The sequence below is a fragment of the Gobio gobio genome (genome assembly GCF_949357685.1).
Source record: "Gobio gobio genome assembly, chromosome: 7".
Lineage (NCBI taxonomy): Eukaryota > Metazoa > Chordata > Actinopteri > Cypriniformes > Gobionidae > Gobio > Gobio gobio.
Window position 1 is genome coordinate 50623263 of NC_137103.1, and position 21243 is coordinate 50644505.

The window sequence follows — 21243 nt, forward strand, 5'->3', positions numbered from 1 at the left end:
TGACCGAGGGTGTGGCTGAAGCTTGGTGCTGACGCGACCGTCATAGTGACAACAGCTAATCACATTACTTGCTGCTTGGACCACAATACAACACAAAAAAGCGCCTTTTTTGACAGCTAGTCTGTGAGACTATTTTGTGTAGTTAAATTGATCACTTTAATATTTGATTCCTCATTTGGCTGGGGGATAGCGCCTATTTGAACCACACATGATATGATATGCTGCCTGTCATTCAATGATAAACAGAGTACACGGACGGAATACAAGCATGATACATTCCAGATTCTCCAACCGTCTCTGCCGCCTCCTTCCAGGCCTGGTCTCTCCAGTTTGTGTCCCGGTATGTAAATAATGATTGGTAGTAAAGGACCGGGTGATTTCCCACCGCAATTATTAGCTTTCCCTCCATTTTAGATCGTTCTTCACTCTTCATTCACCGGTGTTTTAAACGAACACTATTGGCTAGCGTCTGCTCTAGGATATTTGCATAGGGTGATCTGATTGGTTGACGCCTGCGTTGGCACTTGGAAAGTTGAGAAATCTTCAACTTTTGCCGCTTGCAACGCGAGTGAAGCGACGCAACGGAACCCACAATTCAATTCGTCAACGCATGACATCACCCATTCAAAGTAAACGAGAAGCATTGACGCCGACGCCCCGTGTGAATGCGGCGTTATGCTCACCAAGGCTGCATTTATTTGGTGAAAAATACAGTTAAAACAGTAATACTGTGAAATAATTTAAAATAATTGTTTCATATTGTAATGTATTTAAAAATTTAATTTATTTCTGTAATGCAAAGCTGAATTTTTAGCAGTGTCACATTAATAATTTATTAAATCTTACTTACACCAAACTTTTGAATGGTAGTGTATCAGTTTCCCCCCCAAAGAATATGCAGCAAAAACAGTTTTCAACATTGATAATAATACAAAATGTTTCTTGAGCAGCAAATCAGTATATCGGTGAGTATAAGATCAAAAGCATTAAAGCATCTTAATTATTCTAAACTTTTGACTTGTATTGTAAATGTCAAAAAAACACATAGAAGAGAGATCTAATGACAACTGTAATTTAAAATAGATATTTTGTGCTTTTGTCTGCCATAGTTTTCATCTTCCCATCTGATTTTTTCTAATCTGGGAGTGTTGTAAAATAATCAAAATGTGTTTTATTGATGTGGAGGCTGTGGCGAGGCTGACGGGTCGTGAATTGAAGGCCTATGCTAAAGCCGGAGCGGTGGCTGATGAAGTCCTTTCCTCCATCAGAACGGTGGCCGCCTTTGGAGGAGAGCACAAAGAGGCAGAGAGGTACAGCTTGCCCTCTCTCTGTCAATGCAACCCTCTTCACTTCTGAATACTCAAAGTGAAACAGGATATTCAATCAGAAAACATTGAACTTTCATCCATCTATGTTGATTATGCTTGAAAGCAAGGGGTTGAAATAGTAAAAGGGATGTTGATGTCATTTTAAAGGCAGAGCAAGTCATTACATGCAGTAATAAGACCAGGAATCTGCATTAAGAAAAGAAAATTGCATTGGGTCAGTTTCGATTTCATGAATCTTAACTTAGTTCACCTAAAACTGAAAATTCTGTCATTAATTATTCACCCTTATGTCGTCCCAAACCTGTGTGACTTTCAATCATCTTTAGAACATAAATTAATATATTTTTTAAAGGTCCCATGGCATGAAATTTTCATTTTATGAGGTTTTTCAACATTAATATGAGTTCCCCTAGCCTGAATATTGTCCCCAAGTGGATAGAAATGTTGATCGATGTAAAACCGAGTTCTGGCTGTCTTTCTCTGCCTTTGAGAAAATGACAGGCCAGACGAGCCAATCCTGAAGTCTCCTGGTTTGACGTCCACACAGGAACGGTTACCTCCCTTTCCTCCGCCCATGCAAACGCTCGAGAGATCATGGCTTGTGAACGAGTGAAGGCTGGCAGTTTCTCAGTGTTTGGATGTACAAATGAAAACAGAAGTCTTTTTTCAGTTCCTTCTGATCTGTGATCAGTGATTTCTTATGTGTAGCTAATTATTTATAATTCGTGCACACAATGCGGCTTCTCTCTCTCCCGACAGAACGGTGTTTTCGTGTTTTCTATCTTGTGAGTCAGTGTTTTTGTACGTCCTCGTCGCGTCTATCTGTTCTAAAATGTGCATACAGTCATGAGTTTCTGCTCAACATCGGCAGACTCACATCTCTTTAGAGATAAACCTCACGCATGCCGAAGCTCGGGCTGCACTGACCGGTCGGCCTTCAACATCCCCGACCCCCAGTACTGCATCTGGCCCACAGCGGAGGCACCAAACGCGGCGCGAGATTAAGCAGAAGGGGGGTAAGCGTGAGCGTATCCGGCTAGGCTAGGCAGCTTTCCCCACAATAAACTGGATTACATTCGATTACTGCTGTTGTGTCTTTGTTTGCGCTGTGTACTCAATGCGCGCCACTGACGCTTTTCATATGATTGGAACATATCTAAAAATAATGCTATAATCAACACTTACTCGTAACTCGTTCATCTCGCTGTAATGGTACATTACAGGTGTTGCATAGTTGGTAGAATAATGATGAAGACGGGCTCGGCGTGACTGGGACTCGTGTTTATTCAGAACTCTCAGATACAAACACAATAAACTCGCGCTGACAGACAGCGCTCTCACAACGCAGTAGTTACTATAAATAACTTTGTTAGCAATCGCTCCGTCTCCGTGATGTCCGGTTCGCGAACGAATCATTCTTTTGAATCGGTTCTTTTTAGTGAACCGAACCAGTTCACCAAATCGGACTGAATCATTCTAAAAGGTTCGTGTCTCCAGTCACCGCTGATCCATAATTTACTAAAGTTACTAACTTTCTGACATGAGTGACAGTCCCTCCGACTAGAAATAAACTAATAACCTGAAGTATATTCTAGTAACTACAACAGTTCACTGAACTGAGACATGCTGAGAACTGATGTGAAGTGAACTCAGGTCCATCCGTCTCTCTGGCAGCAGCTCGTGCATCGTAGACCTCGTTAAACCACGCCCCCTCCGCTCATTTCAAATGCAAAGATGTCAGCCAATCACAACAGTGGGAGTTTTTACTAAAGTCTCACAGCAGACACGCCTCTTGAAACAGGGCATTCAGCCACAGGGCAAACATCAGTATAGAAAATATGCCTTTTATTTCTAAATTATGACATTTTATGATGTAAAAATCATACTAACAATATAAGTACACCTCAGGAAACATTATAAAATAATAGAAAAATGCCACGCCATTGGACCTTTAATGAAATCTGAGAGCTTTCTATCCCTCCATTGACAGCTACACAAACAACACTTTGACACTTCTAAAAGTTCATAAAGAGATCATAAACTAATCCATAAGAATCGAATACTTTAGTCCACATTTTCTGAAGAGCCTCGATCTGTTTATATGATGAACAGATTTAAAGTTTAAGCTTTTATAAACATAAACATTCATCAACTCAGACATCAGTTGTGGTAAATGGAAGCTCAAACCTGCTGCGTAACATGAGAATGAACCTCATTGGTTCTTGCTGAAGCTCAAACGTGCTGCGTAACATGAGAATGAACCTCATTGGTTCTTGCTAAAGCTCAAATGTCCTGCGTAACACGAGAATGAACCTCATTGGTTGAACCTCAATCAATTCGTACACAACTGATTATGAATGATGAAGTCTGGAAAGTTTTCTGGGTGCTTTTCCATAAAAAAAAATGCCTCTGTAAAGTGACATTTTTCCACAGGTATGACAAGAACCTCATCGAGGCCCAGGCGTGGGGTATTAAGAAGGGAGCGATCATCGGTGTGTTTCAGGGCTACCTCTGGTGCATCATATTCCTGTGTTACGCTCTAGCTTTCTGGTACGGCTCAAAACTGGTCATTGAAACCAAGGAGCTCACACCCGGCGGCCTCGTTCAGGTATGACTTCCACAGGTGGAACACAAAAGGAGAAATTCTGAAGAAACTTTACAACTTAAATTTTGGTCTTTACCTCACACAAAGCTATCAGAAGCATTGGAATATAGTGCACAAGTCATATGGACTACAATTTTTTTGTCGTATGTGGAGTTTGACAAACGTGGTCAATGTGAACCTTTTGTGTCACACAGAAAAATATAAAACAGCTTTGGAGTGACATTGCCGTATGTTACGTTTGGCAAGGCAGATGAAGATGATGGAGAAGCTTTTTGGGATTTTTGTGCGTACAGGCAAAAACGTTGTCAAAACTATCCCTGTTCACACGAATCCACGAAAACAACAAAAAACGCTGTATTCTGCTGCCAGGCCAGTAGTTGGCGATGTCACTTTGTAATGAAACACTACAGGCCATATCATACACCAAGCGTACTTTTTACGTCCAATGCCACGTTGTTTAAATAGCAAATGCAATTGTCCATCTGTTCGCGACCATGGTCTGAAAACCAGGTGTGTTCAGGCACATTGTTGGCGCGTTGCTATTTTGAGGCAACTGAAGATGACTGCTCCATTGACCAACAAAAACCTGGTCTAAAGTCTATAGTGCAGTATTTTTTGTGTTATTTAAAGGGAGCGTTAGTAATATGTTAGTAATAGTAATATGTGCCTGTAGGCGGGTGCACAACGCACATACATTCTGCTCATTACACACACAGGGATGCGCAGCAGCACACACACTCATTTTTAAATATTAAAAATAAAAGGATTCCTCTCTGGAGAAGCATTCAGTCGTTTCACTCGCAAATTCTGCCATGTAAATAGCGAATCAGCCATGGTGCGAGCGCAACTGGCTTTTAAAGGGAATGGGAGATGAGACTCAAAACCCTTTTGGACCATGCGACTGGCGCACTGACCATTTTTTCCATGTACTTCAGACGTGACTAAAAATGAACATGTAATAATAAATTCAAATTTTTGTAGTTTACACAGAGACGTTATCGGTATAGTTTTCAAAAACATACACTTTGAATACCATTTTCAAAAGTTTGCGTCGTGTAAATGAACGGCCAAAATGCATAAAAAGTTGTATGTTTGTATGAAAACGGGGTCGTGTAAATGGCCCCTAAAAGTCTGTAAAGCCTAACAATGGGTTAATGATGATGATTTTTTTTTTGTTTTTATAGTTTATAGTATATTATATAACATTTTTTATTCATTTAATTTTATTTTTTGACCAGTCTTTATTATACAAAATTTTTCCAGATGATTTAGGCAAGGCACATTTATTTATATAGCATGTTTCATACACAATGGTAATTCAAATGGCTTTACATAGAGTTATTTAAAATAATCATGAATAAAAAAAATAATATAAGAACAGAATGATACAGAAAATTATACATTCAGTAAATGAACGTTTTAATGATTAGGGCCTGGTTTCAAAGACAGGGCTCAGATTAAGCCAGAATTAGGCCTTAATTCAATTAGGACATTTAAGTAGCTTTTGTAAACGTGCCTTTACTGCTGTGCATCTTGAGACAAAACAATGGCACTGACATATTTTAGGATATGTCAGTGCAAGTTGCTTTCAGTTAAAACAGCTCAAACATGCATTTTAGTCTAGGACTAGTTTAAGCCTTGTCTGTGAAACAGGGTGTAAATGTCTTTACTCTCTTCAGGTGTTCTTTGGTGTTCTTATGGGTGCCATGAATCTGGGCCAGGCCTCTCCTTGTCTTGAGGCATTTGCCTCTGGCCGGGCTGCAGCAAAGAGTATATTTGACACTATTGACAGGGTGAGAATAACACCCACACTCACAGTTCTTCTCACAAAATCAATGAATTTCATTCTTTCAGCTTCAGGGAAAGATTAATCACTGTCACATCCTGTTCTCGTACAGGAACCAGAAATCGATTGCTTCTCAGAAGACGGTCATACATTAGACAAAGTTAAAGGTGACATTGAATTCCACAGCGTTCACTTCAACTATCCCTCCCGTCCTGAAGTAAAAGTGGGTTATGTTTTTAGCATGCATATAATTTAATCAACCATAATTTGCATTAAACAGTTTATTTCTCTCCAGGATTGACTGACCTTGTCTTGTGTTCAGATATTAGATGATTTGAAAGTTATGGTCACAGCTGGCGAGACAACTGCATTTGTTGGACCCAGTGGATCAGGAAAGAGCACAGCGATCCAACTCATCCAGAGGTTCTACGATCCAAAAGAAGGAATGGTACAGTAATTCAAATCAGTATTATTTTGATATTATTATAGTAATTATTATTCGTTTTAACTAGCTTATTGTATTGTTTTAGTCATTTTGTTTTAGTCGGTTTTTATATATATATATATATTTTTCCATTCAGCTTTAATTAGTTTGTATTTCAGTTTTAGTAATTTTTGATCTAATATTTATATTTTATTTCAGTTTTATTTAAATTGCTAAAAATGTTTTAATAGTTTAAGTTAACAATAACAACACCGATTCAAACTTCTTAAAGATTTTTGTTGCACATCAATTATTTTCAATGAATAAATAAAAAGTATAATGCAAAAAGAAATATCTTATTTCATCTTATTTGTTAAAAATCGTATAAACGCTAGTTTAATGCAGTAAATCTAACACCAAATATCTGATCTAGTGTTGAAAATCTGGTTTTGTATCAGCATTTATTATTGTCATTTTTAGGTCACCCTGGATGGTCATGACATCAGAAGCCTGAATATCCAATGGTTGCGCTCCCTTATTGGAATAGTGGAACAAGAGCCTGTTCTGTTTGCCACTACAATCGCTGAGAACATCCGATATGGCCGACGCGGAGTCACCATGGAAGAGATTATAGAAGCCGCCAAACAGGCCAACGCTTACAACTTCGTCATGGATCTTCCTCAGGTGCCAAATACTGTACAAGATCAGCGCATGAATTACCTCACTGATAAAATACACAAAATAACAGAGGAAGTGCATGACAACAATAAATGGCAATTCATTGTTTTTTTCCTAGAGTTTGTATCCCTTTTTAAAATAAAGATTTTCTCAATTAAAATATATTTTTATATATCAGCTTTGCATATATGAATTTTTCATATCAAACTAAATAGGCTTATGACACTCTGTGTCGTTTTGTGCAGAAATTTGACACGCTGGTCGGCAAGGGTGGTGGACAAATGAGTGGAGGGCAGAAACAGAGGATCGCCATTGCTCGAGCGCTGGTCAGGAATCCCAGAATCCTCCTGTTAGACATGGCCACATCAGCGCTGGATAATGAGAGCGAGGCTACTGTACAAGAGGCCTTAGATAAGGTGAGTTTTCATCCTTAAACTGAGATCAAATGTAGCTTATTCTACAGTTTTATGACTTTCCCTAAATGTGTGTATATTTTGTAATATTATTGTTATTTTGTTAAAATGGCAAAACACCAAAGAGTTCTGAGTATTTCTACCTAGAATCCAACCATTTCCAATGAGTCCAGAGCGTTGTAAATTCCAAAAGCCAAAATATATTGAAAAAAGATAAGATCTAATATCCAATTTCCAAAACTCACAACATGTTTTTATCTAACAAAATATTCTTCTTCAATCCATATTTGTTGGCATTTAGACTTTTAAAAACAAAATTTTCACTGCGGGGAAAAACATTGCTCAATTATATATTACAAAAAAGATGGTAATTTGTAGACCTATCTGCTTTCGTTTGGCCCTCAGTGCTCCATTTAATCGATATTGTTCGATTTTATTCAAATCGAGACATTTTGTTTAAGGATTTTGCCATTTGTAGGTTGATGCCGTCATAAAATATCACGACAGACACACGAAAGCTTCATTCTAAAACCTCAATGGAAGCTTCGAATGTAAATATGGCATGACAAAAATTACATTTGGTGCATTCTAGTACGAACGACCACTATGGCCATTCTAGTAGTTATAGAATTCTAGTAGTTCTAGTGTTAAGCACCCAGTAACCACTTAGAACACCTTAGGCACTAAGCAACACCCTAACAACCATTTAGAACACCTTACGCACTAAGCAACACCCTAGCAACCACCCAGAACAACATAGCAACCACACCTATATATATTTCCTTGTATTTGTTGTTGCACACACTTATTGTGAAATGACATTTTTTAGGCTCGACAGGGAAGAACAACTATCAGCATCTCGCACCGTCTGTCCACCATCCGCAACGCCGATGTGATCGTGGGCTTTGAGCATGGACATGCTGTAGAGAGAGGCACGCACAGCCAGTTACTGGACAGAAAGGGAGTATACTTTACCCTAGTCACTCTCCAGAGTCAAGGAAAGGATACAGACACTGATAAACCAGAGAAAAGTGAGTACTGGGAAAACAGGGAGTTTTGGGAGTCAATCCAGACATTGATTTCAGATTGCTTGAATTATTCACCCAAAAATGCATTCATTCATGTTGTTGCAAACCAGTATGTTGTTTTTTTCTGTGAAACACGAAATATTGCAATATTTCAGCAGTTAATTTCATGCAACATAAACTATCCGTCCATGTGTTTTTATGCAAATTTTGGGGTAACGCTTAAAAAAAATGCTGGATGGAACAGCCAAAATGCGCATAAAAAAACGTTTGAATGAATTGAGGTGGATAATTAAGAATTATAAGACGATACGTGCATAAACTATAATGGAAGCGCGTTTACTGAAAACATTTCTTGATGTGGAACAAAAAACTCAAACTGATTTTGCCTCAACAGGTCATGTGATTGGATAACTGGACTAACCAGCTGACTAATTTCTCAAATGTTCTTTTAGTCATTCAGAAATACCTGTATCAAACTTAGTCAGTCATCAAAGTAATTGGACATAAATACCTACCAGAAATGTCTCACATGATTATGTTCCCAAACATCAGGCATCCGAACACAAGGTACCTGGCAGCTTTTGTTATGGTGTTTTGTTTATTATGTAGGGAGAAAAGTCACTGGCTTCCACGGTTGCAGAAACTTTCATTTTTATTTGTGCCAGACTCCCAGGAAGGAATGATTTTGTTCTTTTGGACACCTTGGATAGAAAGAAGTGCTTTTAGCAAAAGTTTAATGTGATATTCCATTTAAGTTAAGTTACAGATTATTATTACAGTACATTATTCTAAAGCAATGCAATAGATAATATAGCATATTATATGGTGTTATTGCCCTTTTTGGAGTCTGTAGGTCTGCATGTAGGTTATGAATGACATGAGGGTGAATGACAGCATTGAAAATGTGTTTCTTTAAACACTAACACAATATTGAATCACACAGCTGCTGAGATCACCAGTCCAGAGGAGGATGTACTTGAGAGAGTAAGAAGCTTCAGCAGAGGAAGCTATCAGAGCAGCTTAAGGTACATGAATGCCTCATGTTTTTTATTTATCCTTTATTTTACCAGGAAATAATCCAATTGAGATATAAATCTCTTCTACCAGGGAGTGGTAGCACAATGGTAGCACAAAGTATCACAACAAAATAAAATAAATCCAAAGACACACACAAGTAAACTTTCAACCGACCGCCTTCCCTGTTCAATTTATGGAAAATTGTTGAAAGTTCCCCTGCCGATCGAAAGACTAACGCGACCAGGTAGGCTCGTCATGACGTCACGTACGCATCTTGAGTTTCACTTTCAACATTCAACACTTTTCCACAGAAGGCGGTCGGACGAAAGTTTACTTGATAAAGTTTTAAATATGGATATTTTTCTTACACAAAAGCATCAATTCGCTTCAGAAGGCCTTTATTAACACCCCAGAGCCACGTGGAGTAGTTATTTGATGGACAGATGCACTTTTTATGGACTTCAAAAACAGAGCAACTATAAATCCAATTCTAATGCTTGGATTAGCCTGGACTTTTGTAATATAACGTCTGAAAGAAGAATGTCATATACACCTAGGATGACTTGGGGGTGAGTAAATGATGGGCTAATTTAAATTTTTGGGTGAACTATCCCTTTAATACCGCCTCTTATTTACACGAGGTAAACGTAGCTAATGCTGCCCTAATAACAGCCCATTTCAAATGTTTACGTGCTTTTCATCTTTTCATTATTTGAGCGGTGATTAAATATATTGCATTTGTAAATATTGCCAGCATTTCAGTTATAAAAGTCTAGACCTTTACAGAGAAGCGCAACCGTACGGTGCTCTGCATTGGCCAAAAAGGATATAAACAGTGAATTTTGAAGTGATATATTCTCGAAAACTCAGAGATGTGGATTTGTATGGTAATTAAATTACCACACGACCTTGAGGGTGTCAAAACATTTTTTGGGGGGGATTTTTACACAGGTGGTGGGAGAAAAACACTGACATTCTGGATTCGGACGGCAATAAAATCACAGACTAACCCCTGTAAATGATGAAAATCCCTTACGACCCCACGAGAAACAATTACCGTCTGAATTGGGCTTAAGAATATTTAAAGATGGGAGCACTTTTAGCATCAAAATACTCTGTATTTCATTCCATAGCCTTGGAGCATAAGAGAAAAAGGCAGTTTTGCCAAACTCAGAATACGATCTAGGCACAATTAAAAGTAATTTAGAAGATGCTCTAAATGTTATAAGTACAATTACAGTATGATAAAAGACTACAGATGTATGGAGGGAATTTGCCTAATAGAGCCTTAGCAGTAAACAGCAGCATAAACATTTTTCTCCTCTGATACAAGGAGGGCCAACCAACCAGTTCATACAAAGTACAATGATGTGTACGTGTAGGAACACTGGTCATGTATTGCTGCATGATATTTACAATCTCATTTTTTTGGTGAAGATAGATTTGCACGCATATAGATCACATCACCATAATCCAGCTTTTTAAATTTTTATTTAATTTTGTTTTATATTCCCTTACGAAACAAAAATATATTGCAGTATATTGGAAAATAACATGTAATACATTAGACAATATATTCTCATATATGGGATTTAATATTTATATTTTCCAATATATTGCAATATATTGAAAGCAGCAATCATTTGTATATTTTGCAATGAATATATAATATATTGCATATAAGTACCATCAATATATTAACAATATATTATAATATATTTCAAGTAATATATTGGTAAATTTATTTTCCTTTCGTAAAGGTTATCTTGAGAGCAGTGTCCAAAATGGTCTTTTTTTAAACTAAAATGCCTTTCCCACAGGCGGTCTTTGAGGCAGCGATCTCATTCTCAGATGTCAAACAAAATTCCGGATGCCATTTCTGGAAAATTCGAATTTCATTTCGAAATGGAGGAAATTGAAGTAAACAACAAGGTCTGGAACTGAATACAGTTGAATATCACCCATGCAATAATGCCCTGTTATCCTATACTTATCTAAATTTCTCTATCTTGTCTTGCAGGAAAGCAAAGGTGATGCTGAAGAGGTCATTGAACCGGCTCCTGTGGCACGAATCCTGAAGTACAACCGTCCTGAGTGGCCGTATATGCTGCTGGGATCTTTAGGTGCTGCCATCAATGGATCGGTCAACCCCATCTATGCTCTTTTATTCAGTGAAATCCTTGGGGTGAGTGCTGAAAATTCAGCTTTGCAATCACAGGAATAAATGACATTTTAACATGTATTCAAAAAGAAATACTTTTGCCACTATATTTCTAAAATATTTTCTTTTACGCAAGATTAATAAAAAGAGAAAAATATAAGCAAGGCTATTTCCACCGAATCCCTAAAATGCATACCATCAAATCTGAACTTCTTATGATGAAGACCTGACTTTTGCGACCATTTTTTTACTCTTTCACCTTTCTTTGGTGTGTATTGTTGCTGTTTGAGCATGAAAAAGCTAAAGTTAGAAAGCACAAAGTCCACTTTATATCAGTGCGCACTATTTCTGAACTCCCTCAAACGCCTCCATTGTAGTCTCAAGTTTTCTGCTGGGTCATAGATGTCACAATATTCCTCATTCAAATAATGAATAAATAGGAGAAGTATATTTTTAGTGGTGCAGATATTACACACCTTTACACACCATCTTTTATTAAACACAGGAATGTTTAACAGTATCATTGCTGCTTTTCAGACGTTCTCCATTCAGGACCTGGACAAACAGAGGAGGCAGATAAACGGGATTTGTATTTTGTTTTTGTTCATTGGAGTCCTGAGCTTCTTTTCACAGTTCTTACAGGTATTTCCATGTTTCTTTGGTGAGGTTTTATATATCTAGAATGTATTATTTCCCATGAGTAATGTGTGTTATGATATTACAGCAGATCACTGATACCGTGTGTGATTGCAGGGCTACTCATTTGCTAAATCAGGAGAGCTGTTGACTCGTCGGCTGAGGAAGGTCGGCTTTCAGGCGATGTTAAAGCAAGAGGTTGGCTGGTTCGACAACCCCATGAACAGTCCTAGTGCCCTGACTACCAGACTAGCCACCGATGCGTCGATGGTTCAGGGGGTGAGTGCCAAAAGATTCCCACAAGAAAATACATAAAAAAAAAATAGAAAAATATTTGCAAAACTGGCATGCTGCAAAGCTGGTGAAAGCTAGACTGGGTAAACCCAACCTTATCTGCCGGCGATTTGATTTCGCCCAGCAGCTCAGTCTGAAAACCTGTACATTAATTTCTACTGCTTCTGTTACACTTTTGCGGGAACCAATCACAGACTGGCTTATCCACCTGGCGCGCTATTGTCGGGTTTAACACAATGACGGTTAGAGAAGCGATGGGTCGTTGTCCGTTGATCACGCCTCTTGTGGTCTGATTGGTTGAAGGACTATCCAATTGCATACAGAGTCATTTAAATTATGCTCGTTTATCACACCTCTTGTGCAGTAGAAAATACATAGCAGACTCCCCAGACCAATGTTCAATCTTAAATTGAGCATGGTAAAAGCCACTGATCTATTTAAATGACTGGATTGCTCACAGCCAAAACACTGACCTAAAATCACCCGATTTGCTGCGTATCAGTTGCACATGAATCGTTTTTAAGATATATGTATGTACATTAATTGATAAGTGATATATAGAAATCGTTAAGATGGGTGTTTCTATTCCACACTGCCAACACGGGTAACTGAAGTAACACAAAATAGATTTCTTTATGCAGGAAATATTAAGCATGAACATATATCTGGGATTATTAGCTGAAATTGATTCAAATATACAGTCAAACCAAAAATTATTCAAACACCAGATATAATTTTTACTAGTGTGGGTGCAGGACACTATAGTTAATTTATATAAGTGAGAAGAGCAAAATAAACTGTGACATATTATATCCAAAAATTCTTCATACAGTGACTACCAGTAAAAGTGATACAAATTTGGGACCAAAATGATTCAGACAGTTTGACCTGAACATGTTTTGCTTACGTGTTTTTTCTTTAATTGCTAATGCGACCTTTTACACCACAGACTGAACGAAATGAAACATTGCTTGGTCATTGGTTGACCTAAATTGGTATTATCTAATTGTGTACTTTAACAGCTGACAGCTGATTGGTTGATTGTCAAAGTTATCTGACATTATCAAGATGAATTGGTTCTGGCACAGTTTAACTCTGAGTTCTTGTCATATTTTATTATCATGTTCTAAACTATAGCGAATAAACTGTGATACTGTGAGAAAATGAATACATTTTAGTTTGTATATTACAATACATAGAAACCCCTTTTACAAAAGTTCCCTATATTATATTAAAAAGGCTTACCATGCATCATCATGCTTGGAGCGACAGTACAAAATGTTTGGAAATAATCTTCATGTCTTTAAATACATACACAGTCAGCGTCATTTCTCTGAATAAGTTTTAAAGTGTATTATTTCCTTATGTATTTTTGTTGACCAACACCCTTAAAAAGCCACTGGTCAGCTCAAATGCCTTACAAAGCATACATCTGTATTCATAAGTCATTGCATCATTTGTAATATAAATACAGAGGTGTCTCATCCATCATCTGATCTGATATTTGCTACTGTAATGAAGATGAACGTAACTTTTAAGAAGTTATGTGACTAAACCGATAACCATTCAAATGTTTAGGACGTTTTTGTTGTGAGAATGTACAGACTTCAGACTTGTTAGGTAATGTTTTCTCATTAAAATCAGATGATTTCCTATTAATTCAATAGAATGGTGGCTTCACTTTTTGTGATGTCATGAGCAATCCAGTCATCTATATAGATCAGTGGTAAAAGTTCATTTCATTTCATATGCAAAGTGATGTTTCTTAAAGGTGCAGCGGTAAAAAACTGACCACTTTATTCTATGTAACAAAGAGAGCATAGAAAATGGATCCAAAAACAAAATGATGAATCTTTCAGCAGGAATTATTTAAATGAGGAATATTGTGCCGTGTCTGTACCCAGAAGATAACTTGAAGGGATAGTTCACCCAAAAACGAAATGTTTATGTTTATCTGCTTACCCACAAGGCGTCCAAGATGTAGGTGTCTTTGTTTCTTCAGTAGAACACAAATGAAGATTTTTAACTCCAACCGTTGCAGTGTGATAGTCGTATAATGCATGTCAATGGGGATATTTTAGAGTATGAGAGCAATGAGAGTAAAAACACATAGACATACGAATCCTTATTAAACCATGCGGCTCGTGGCGACACATTGATGTCTTAAGACACGAAACGATCGGTTTCTGCGAGAAACCCAACAGTATTTATGTATTTTTTTTACCTCTTATCAGACGAATGTCATCTAGAAATCGCAGCGTCATAACTTCCGGCGAATAAGGTCAAAATACTGCCGTGATCAAAGATATATAAACGTAGATGCCTCTTTCGACCAATCCGCGCAGGCACTAATGAGGAATTAGTGTATTTTGCATGTATTTTGACCTTATTCGCCGGAAGTGATGGCGCGGGGACGGCTGATGTAGAGCCATAGAAAAAAATGAAATACATTTTTAAATATGGATACTTTTCTTACACAAACGCATCGATTCGCTTCAGAAGGCCTTTATTAACACCCCGGAGCCACGTGGAGCACGTTATTTGACGGACAGATGCATTTTTTATGGACTTCAAAAACAGAGCAACTATTACTGCTATAATAAAGCTTGGATTAGCCAGAACATTTTTAATATAACTCAGATTTTATTCATCTGAAAGTAGAATGCCATATACACCTCGGATGACTTGAGGGTTAGTAAATCATGGGCTAGTTTTCATTTTTGGGTGAACTATCCCTATAAAACTATAATGGAGGTGTTTCAGGGAGTTCAGAAACAGTGCTTACTACTGATATAGTGAATAAATCCCTTTGGATTGACTTTGTGCGTTGTAATTTTGCAGACATTTTTCATGCTCCTTTTCAACAGCAACATTACATACTAAAGAAAGAAAAAGAAAAAAAAGAATAATAGGATGCTTTAAAATGCAAAGGAGGCTTTTTTTTAAAGGCGCAGCAGCAAAAAATATTTTACGGTTCACAAAAACAAATATTTTTAGTAGAATTTAGGGGGATACATTTCATGATAAAAAAAAAATTATGATATGCCTTTTTAAGATTTATGTAATTTATATGGGTAATTGAGTGTTTAGTTGTTTAATCAATGTACTCTTCACCACAGGCTACAGGTTCACAGATGGGCATGATTGTCAACTCACTGACCAACATCGGCGCTTCCTTCATTATTGCGTATTACTTCAGCTGGAAACTGAGTCTAGTGGTCACCTGCTTCCTCCCTCTCATTGCTCTCTCTGGAGTTTTTCAGTCCAAAATGTTGACAGGATTTGCTAACGAGGACAAAAATGCATTGGAGGCTGCTGGACAGGTAAAAGTCATGTTAAATAAGGTCTGATTTACTCATTCAAATGCAACATTCATGCTTTCACTGAGGCAGCAAATATGTATGCATAATATGCTAGTCAGATTACGTATGAATCACTGGTTTAATTAATCCAATCTCAACAAGTCATAAGTTATTGGTTTGAAACTCATGACTCAATAAATCAGAGTTGTTCTTGGCTTACTCACAGAACTACAAGTCATTCATTTCATCGTATTAAATAAATAAAGCAAGAAATCGTACCGTGTTATGTGTACTATATTTGTGTTAGTATGCATATAAATGGTACTCTCCGTTTATACAGGTGTCCAGTGAAGCTCTGAGCAACATCAGGACCATCGCCGGCTTGGCCAAAGAGAAACACTTTGTGTCTCAATATGAAGAGCAACTAGAAACACCATATAAAGGGGCAAAGAAAAAAGCTCATGTTTACGGGATATGTTTCGCATTCTCCCAGTGTGTCATTTTCATGGCTTTCGCTGCCTCTTTTAGATACGGCGGCTATCTGGTCAGTAACGAGGGGCTTCCATACATGATGGTGTTCAGGTTAGTACTCAGTCATTTGTATGTAACTTTTATACATTGCATTGTAGGATGATGCTTTAAAGCAGATATGGAATTGAGAATTAATACATTTGTGGTGTAATGCTAAAAAAATAATAACCCAGGTTATTTTTATACAAGTGTGGTTAAAGTTAGATACATATGGAAATAAATGCATATATAAAAACTTAACATCAGCGTGGATTATGCACTGAAGGGAATTACATGAAATGCACCAGTAGATCAAGTCGTTGGTGTCATTAAAAGATGCTGTGTGTGTTTATTGCTCAGAGTCATTTCAGCTCTCGTGACCAGCGCGACCGCACTCGGCAGAGCTTCATCTTTTACACCAGACTACGCCAAGGCTAAGATTGCTGCTGCCCAACTTTTCAAAATGCTGGATAGGGTTCCCAAAATTAGCAACAGCAAAACAGAAGGACAAAGTTGGGTAAGAGAGTATGTGTTTTTCCCCAATCTGTGAACTTCCACCATTTTACTAACTTCAACCATTTGCCCTGTAAAGAAATTTAAACCCAACTTTTTAAGGTTTGGCTAGTTAGCATGGCCTATTTATCCCCTGCTAGTAGAACTACACCATTCAGACAGCATCTTTCTCCATTGACAGCCATTCATAATCTGCCACAAATTGGCAAATCTGAATGTACAAACTGACCAATAAAAAGCATATCTGAGGGCTAGTTGTCTGATTGAAATGTGTGTTCTCCATGGTCTGCTTCTAGTCAAGTATGATTTAATTTTTTTATTTTATTTTGGTAATTGTTTCCCCCATTACTAAGGGTGCTCGTTGATCACAGGAAGCAGTATCTGCCGATACCAATTACCAATACAGATCTATTTGAAGCCTTGTTTTTATCAGGTTATTTATAGGGAAGCTCCAATCAGGAATTTTACAAACTTTAATTCAGGGCCTGAATTTCATGATGAGGTGACTCTAGTGGGGGGATTTATTTTTTAAATAATAAAATACTAGAATAAAGATAAAAATGAAATAAACAGTGCTTTAATATTTTTTTGTTTTTTGAGGTAGGTCTAACAGTAGTATTGAAGTAAGAAATACCTAAAGAAATTGAATAAGAAATAAAATGTAAAATAATCTCCAAAATAAAATAAATCTCCGAATAAATTAAATAGATTAATCCTTACAATTAAAGTTACAAAAGTTATTCATTCAAGAGCAGTGAGTGTCATTGATGTTTTCTTTTGTTGTTTGATCAACATTAGAGATATCAGCAGGATTATTAGGCTTTAAGACTGAATGCACAGATCCACTGTTACACACACACACACACACACACACACACATTCTTAACTATGTAGTTTACAGGGACTCTCCATAGACGTAATGGTTTTTATACTGTACAAACTGTGTCTTCCATCCCCCTACTCTAACCCTACCCCTAAACCTACCCATCACACAAAACGTTTGGCATTCTTTGGATTTCAAAAAACATTATTTAGTATGTTTTTTTTTTAAGCCATTTCTTTTACAATGACACAAGAAGTGTCCTCATAAACCATGTTTACGTACCCATGTCATTATACACATTTGTGTCCTCATAAACCACATACACCTGTAGACTTACATAAACACACACACTCTCTCTCTCTCTCTCAAACACACACACACACACATACATACATGTATTTCAGTTATATCAGTCATTTTATGCACATTTTATGGAGTTTTGTGGCTTTTAGTGAATGTCTATGCTAGTCTAAAAGTTGCCAGTATATGCTTTTAGCAGATATACTTTAAAATGTTTAGTCTTTATAGTAAGGGACAACAAAAATACAATTGACGTCTCTTCTTTTTTTGCATTATAAAATGTAATGTTCTCTTCCATCCTGTTACAGGATGACTTTAAGGGCAGAGTGGAATTCAAAGGGTGCAGGTTCACGTATCCCAGCAGGCCAGACACCCAGGTTTTGAGGGGGCTGGAGGTGTCAGTAAATCCAGGACAGACTCTCGCTTTTGTGGGCAGCAGCGGCTGCGGAAAAAGCACCAGCGTTCAACTGCTGCAGCGATTCTACGACCCAGATGGAGGACAAGTGGTATGAAACCACATTTGCTGCATATTTAATGCGTTTCCTCTGAAATGGCTTGACTTATTGCGAGAATTATTGCCTGATTCAGATGTAAGCAGTAAAACAGAAGACATCTAGTTTAAAATAATCATGGCATTTTGCTAAATGAACACATTGCTACTGTTAAAAATCTCTTAACAGTTTCATACTCATAAGGCGAGGAAGCATTGTAAAATCCTTGATTATGACACAATCGATTTCTAATTAGGAAGCAATTTCATTCGATTGTTTGATTCTTACAAATGTTTTCCAAATCAAACCACGACTTTCTCTTATTGCCCTAGCTAATCGATGGACGTCCATCTGAGAGCATCAGCGTTCCCTTCCTGAGGTCTCAGATTGGGATTGTATCCCAGGAGCCGGTGCTGTTCGACTGCAGTATCGCAGAGAATATCCAGTACGGCGATAATTCTCGCACCGTGAGCATGGAGGAGATTATAGAGGCTGCTAAGAAGGCTTATCTGCACGATTTTGTGATGAAACTTCCTGATGTAAGTTATGCATTCCTTTTCATCTTGACTGACAACTTCCTTTACACATATCAAGTTTAATATGGCTCAAAGTTTTTATGAAATGTTTTTCGCACATTTTATGTCTGTTATCTAATGTATAAGGGTATACAATAGGGATGGAACAATTACCGGTTTCACGTTAAACAACGATAAAATGTACTGACGGTTAGTAATATCGTTTAAAAATGAATTATCATTAAAACCGCGTGTGATTATCACGATTTTGAAAACGTACTGTAAATCCTGTCCAGCCAGCGTTAGTCTGGTGCAGGCATGCAACGCTGTTTTTTGAATGAGAAGAAATGGTAGAAGGCAGTGACAGTGCCGGGAGATTTTGCAGATTTGCCTAAAAGGACCATATTTTCGCTTTTACAAAAGTCCTGAGGGAAACTTAATCAAAGAAGAAGGTCACCCTGTCTGCAGAACATGCCAGAAGAAAGTCGCTGTAATAGGGGGAAACACTTCTGCGAACGCAAGGCGACTTTGATACTAATACAATACTAAAACTACGTCTGGGAAATAATAACGTGAAGCTTGAGCCAAAGACGAAAGAACAAGTTCAGACAAGACTAGGGTGATGTTTAAGAGATACTAATCAGGGCTTGACATGAACAACCGCCATTTGCGGGTGTATTTCGGCTGTGGTGTGTAACACAGTCACTCACACTAGCCACTTTGGCGGTTGAACTTATTATAGTCTTCTCAAAAGCCCTCTGGTATAATCGCGTTGCGCATTACAACCAATCACACGTTTCTAATGAGTTTATGAATGCGATGTCTAATAATCAGAGCCGTTCAAATTAGCCGGAGTTTTGTTCAGAACGCGCTCTCACTCACTGAAATCTGCACTAAGCAGAGATGTACGCAGGAAATTCATTCGTCATACAGTGGTTGACTGTTTTTGTTCTATTTCAGCAGCAAATATAGTTTCAAACAAACACAGCAGAACCACAGCGCATCTGATACGACTGGCATAAAGTTGGCTTGACGTTCGAGATTCGCAAATTTAGGGACCGTCTCTAAAGTTACATACAACATTGATATACACGTTTCTAACTTCAATAGCATTTGAAAAGAATTGAAAGTGTTCATCTAGGTGTCACGTATGATGCACACCTTTTGGATTTGATATTTCATAAAATAAACTGTCAAATCATATGAAAATATGGATATGCATTATTTCACTAGGATAATGTTTGGGCTCTTACACATAAAATGCTAGATGTAAATGCGTCATCATAGCTAAGAACACTGATGAGAATATTGCTTGAGAATATATTTACAGAGATAATATTAGAGATTATATTCACACCAAATTATTATTATTTATGCGTTGCTATTGACAACGGCCATTATAAGGAAGGAAATCCCACAGAATAGAATCTAGCTTAAAAAAGTGCATAGAGCTGCTTGATTTATTTGTTGTTTGTTGATTTTCATATATACAACTTGTTGAAATGTTTTAAGTGTGTGCATCAGTTCTTTTTGAACACTTTCATCTCATTTGAACAAAACCATGATAATATTGATATCCGTGATAATTTGGGTCACTATAATCGTGATATGAAATTTCCATAATGTTTCATCCCTAATATACAACAAGACAAAATGTAGGGTAAGTTATTATAGTCAGTTAGCCATACTTTACTAACCAGTGTGGTCATGCACCATGGATAAATGGGAAATTGATGGAGGAATTACATTAAATATACTTACAAATTTTGAATAACAAGCACAATAAGACCAAGAACATGCTTTAAGAAGATAATCAGGGTCAGTTTTGTTGTTTTACCCTATAAAGCATACGGTTTTCCAAGGCCTCTAAATACCAACATGATCTAAACTTTGCTGAAAACTCTGCTGCATACAACTACACTCGTCTGACTGATAGTTCATACTTTTTTAGCAAATAAAAAACTTTTAGTATAATTCTCAGGTCGGGGTTCACGTGTCTTTTCGCTGTTAAATCTGAATGATTTATATAAAGTAAACGTAAGAATAACTTTTATACTGTTAGTGATATTTCAAGATGAACATTTACTGATGCAGCTTAGGTTTACTTGATTATCCCATTGACCGTAAAAAAATAGGATTATCCATACATGATTTTTGCCGATAAATCGTGTTAAAATGTGAGTATTAAATATGATCCATCAGGCTTTTGAGGTACATTTATTTGTTCATCTGTCATTCATCATTGTATTGCATTACATTATATTTTTTAGAGCTTTGATCATAAAACTAAGCATTTAAATATCATCTTACCAAGATATATTGTTGGTATACGTATATAAAGTGACATTTATATGCATTTTATGTATAGTAAGTAGTCTTTTTTACTGCCTTAAAAATCTCATTGATTTATATTACAAGC

The 21243-nt window shown here is 37.2% G+C and overlaps 1 protein-coding gene across 1 annotated transcript in view; it reads left to right on the forward strand.

The window, feature by feature from the left end:
* abcb11a (ATP-binding cassette, sub-family B (MDR/TAP), member 11a) overlaps nt 1-21243 on the forward strand; it is a 39517-nt gene that overhangs the window by 16975 nt on the left and 1299 nt on the right. The window contains exons 9-26 of the mRNA XM_079822236.1: nt 1186-1310; nt 3762-3936; nt 5613-5726; nt 5832-5942; nt 6042-6167; nt 6624-6827; nt 7067-7237; nt 8064-8265; nt 9206-9287; nt 11100-11211; nt 11300-11464; nt 11978-12082; nt 12194-12355; nt 15490-15693; nt 16013-16254; nt 16543-16699; nt 18127-18324; nt 18642-18848. Coding sequence (XP_079678362.1) covers nt 1186-1310; nt 3762-3936; nt 5613-5726; nt 5832-5942; nt 6042-6167; nt 6624-6827; nt 7067-7237; nt 8064-8265; nt 9206-9287; nt 11100-11211; nt 11300-11464; nt 11978-12082; nt 12194-12355; nt 15490-15693; nt 16013-16254; nt 16543-16699; nt 18127-18324; nt 18642-18848 — 2862 coding nt within the window. The remainder of the gene's footprint in view (nt 1-1185; nt 1311-3761; nt 3937-5612; nt 5727-5831; nt 5943-6041; nt 6168-6623; nt 6828-7066; nt 7238-8063; nt 8266-9205; nt 9288-11099; nt 11212-11299; nt 11465-11977; nt 12083-12193; nt 12356-15489; nt 15694-16012; nt 16255-16542; nt 16700-18126; nt 18325-18641; nt 18849-21243) is intronic.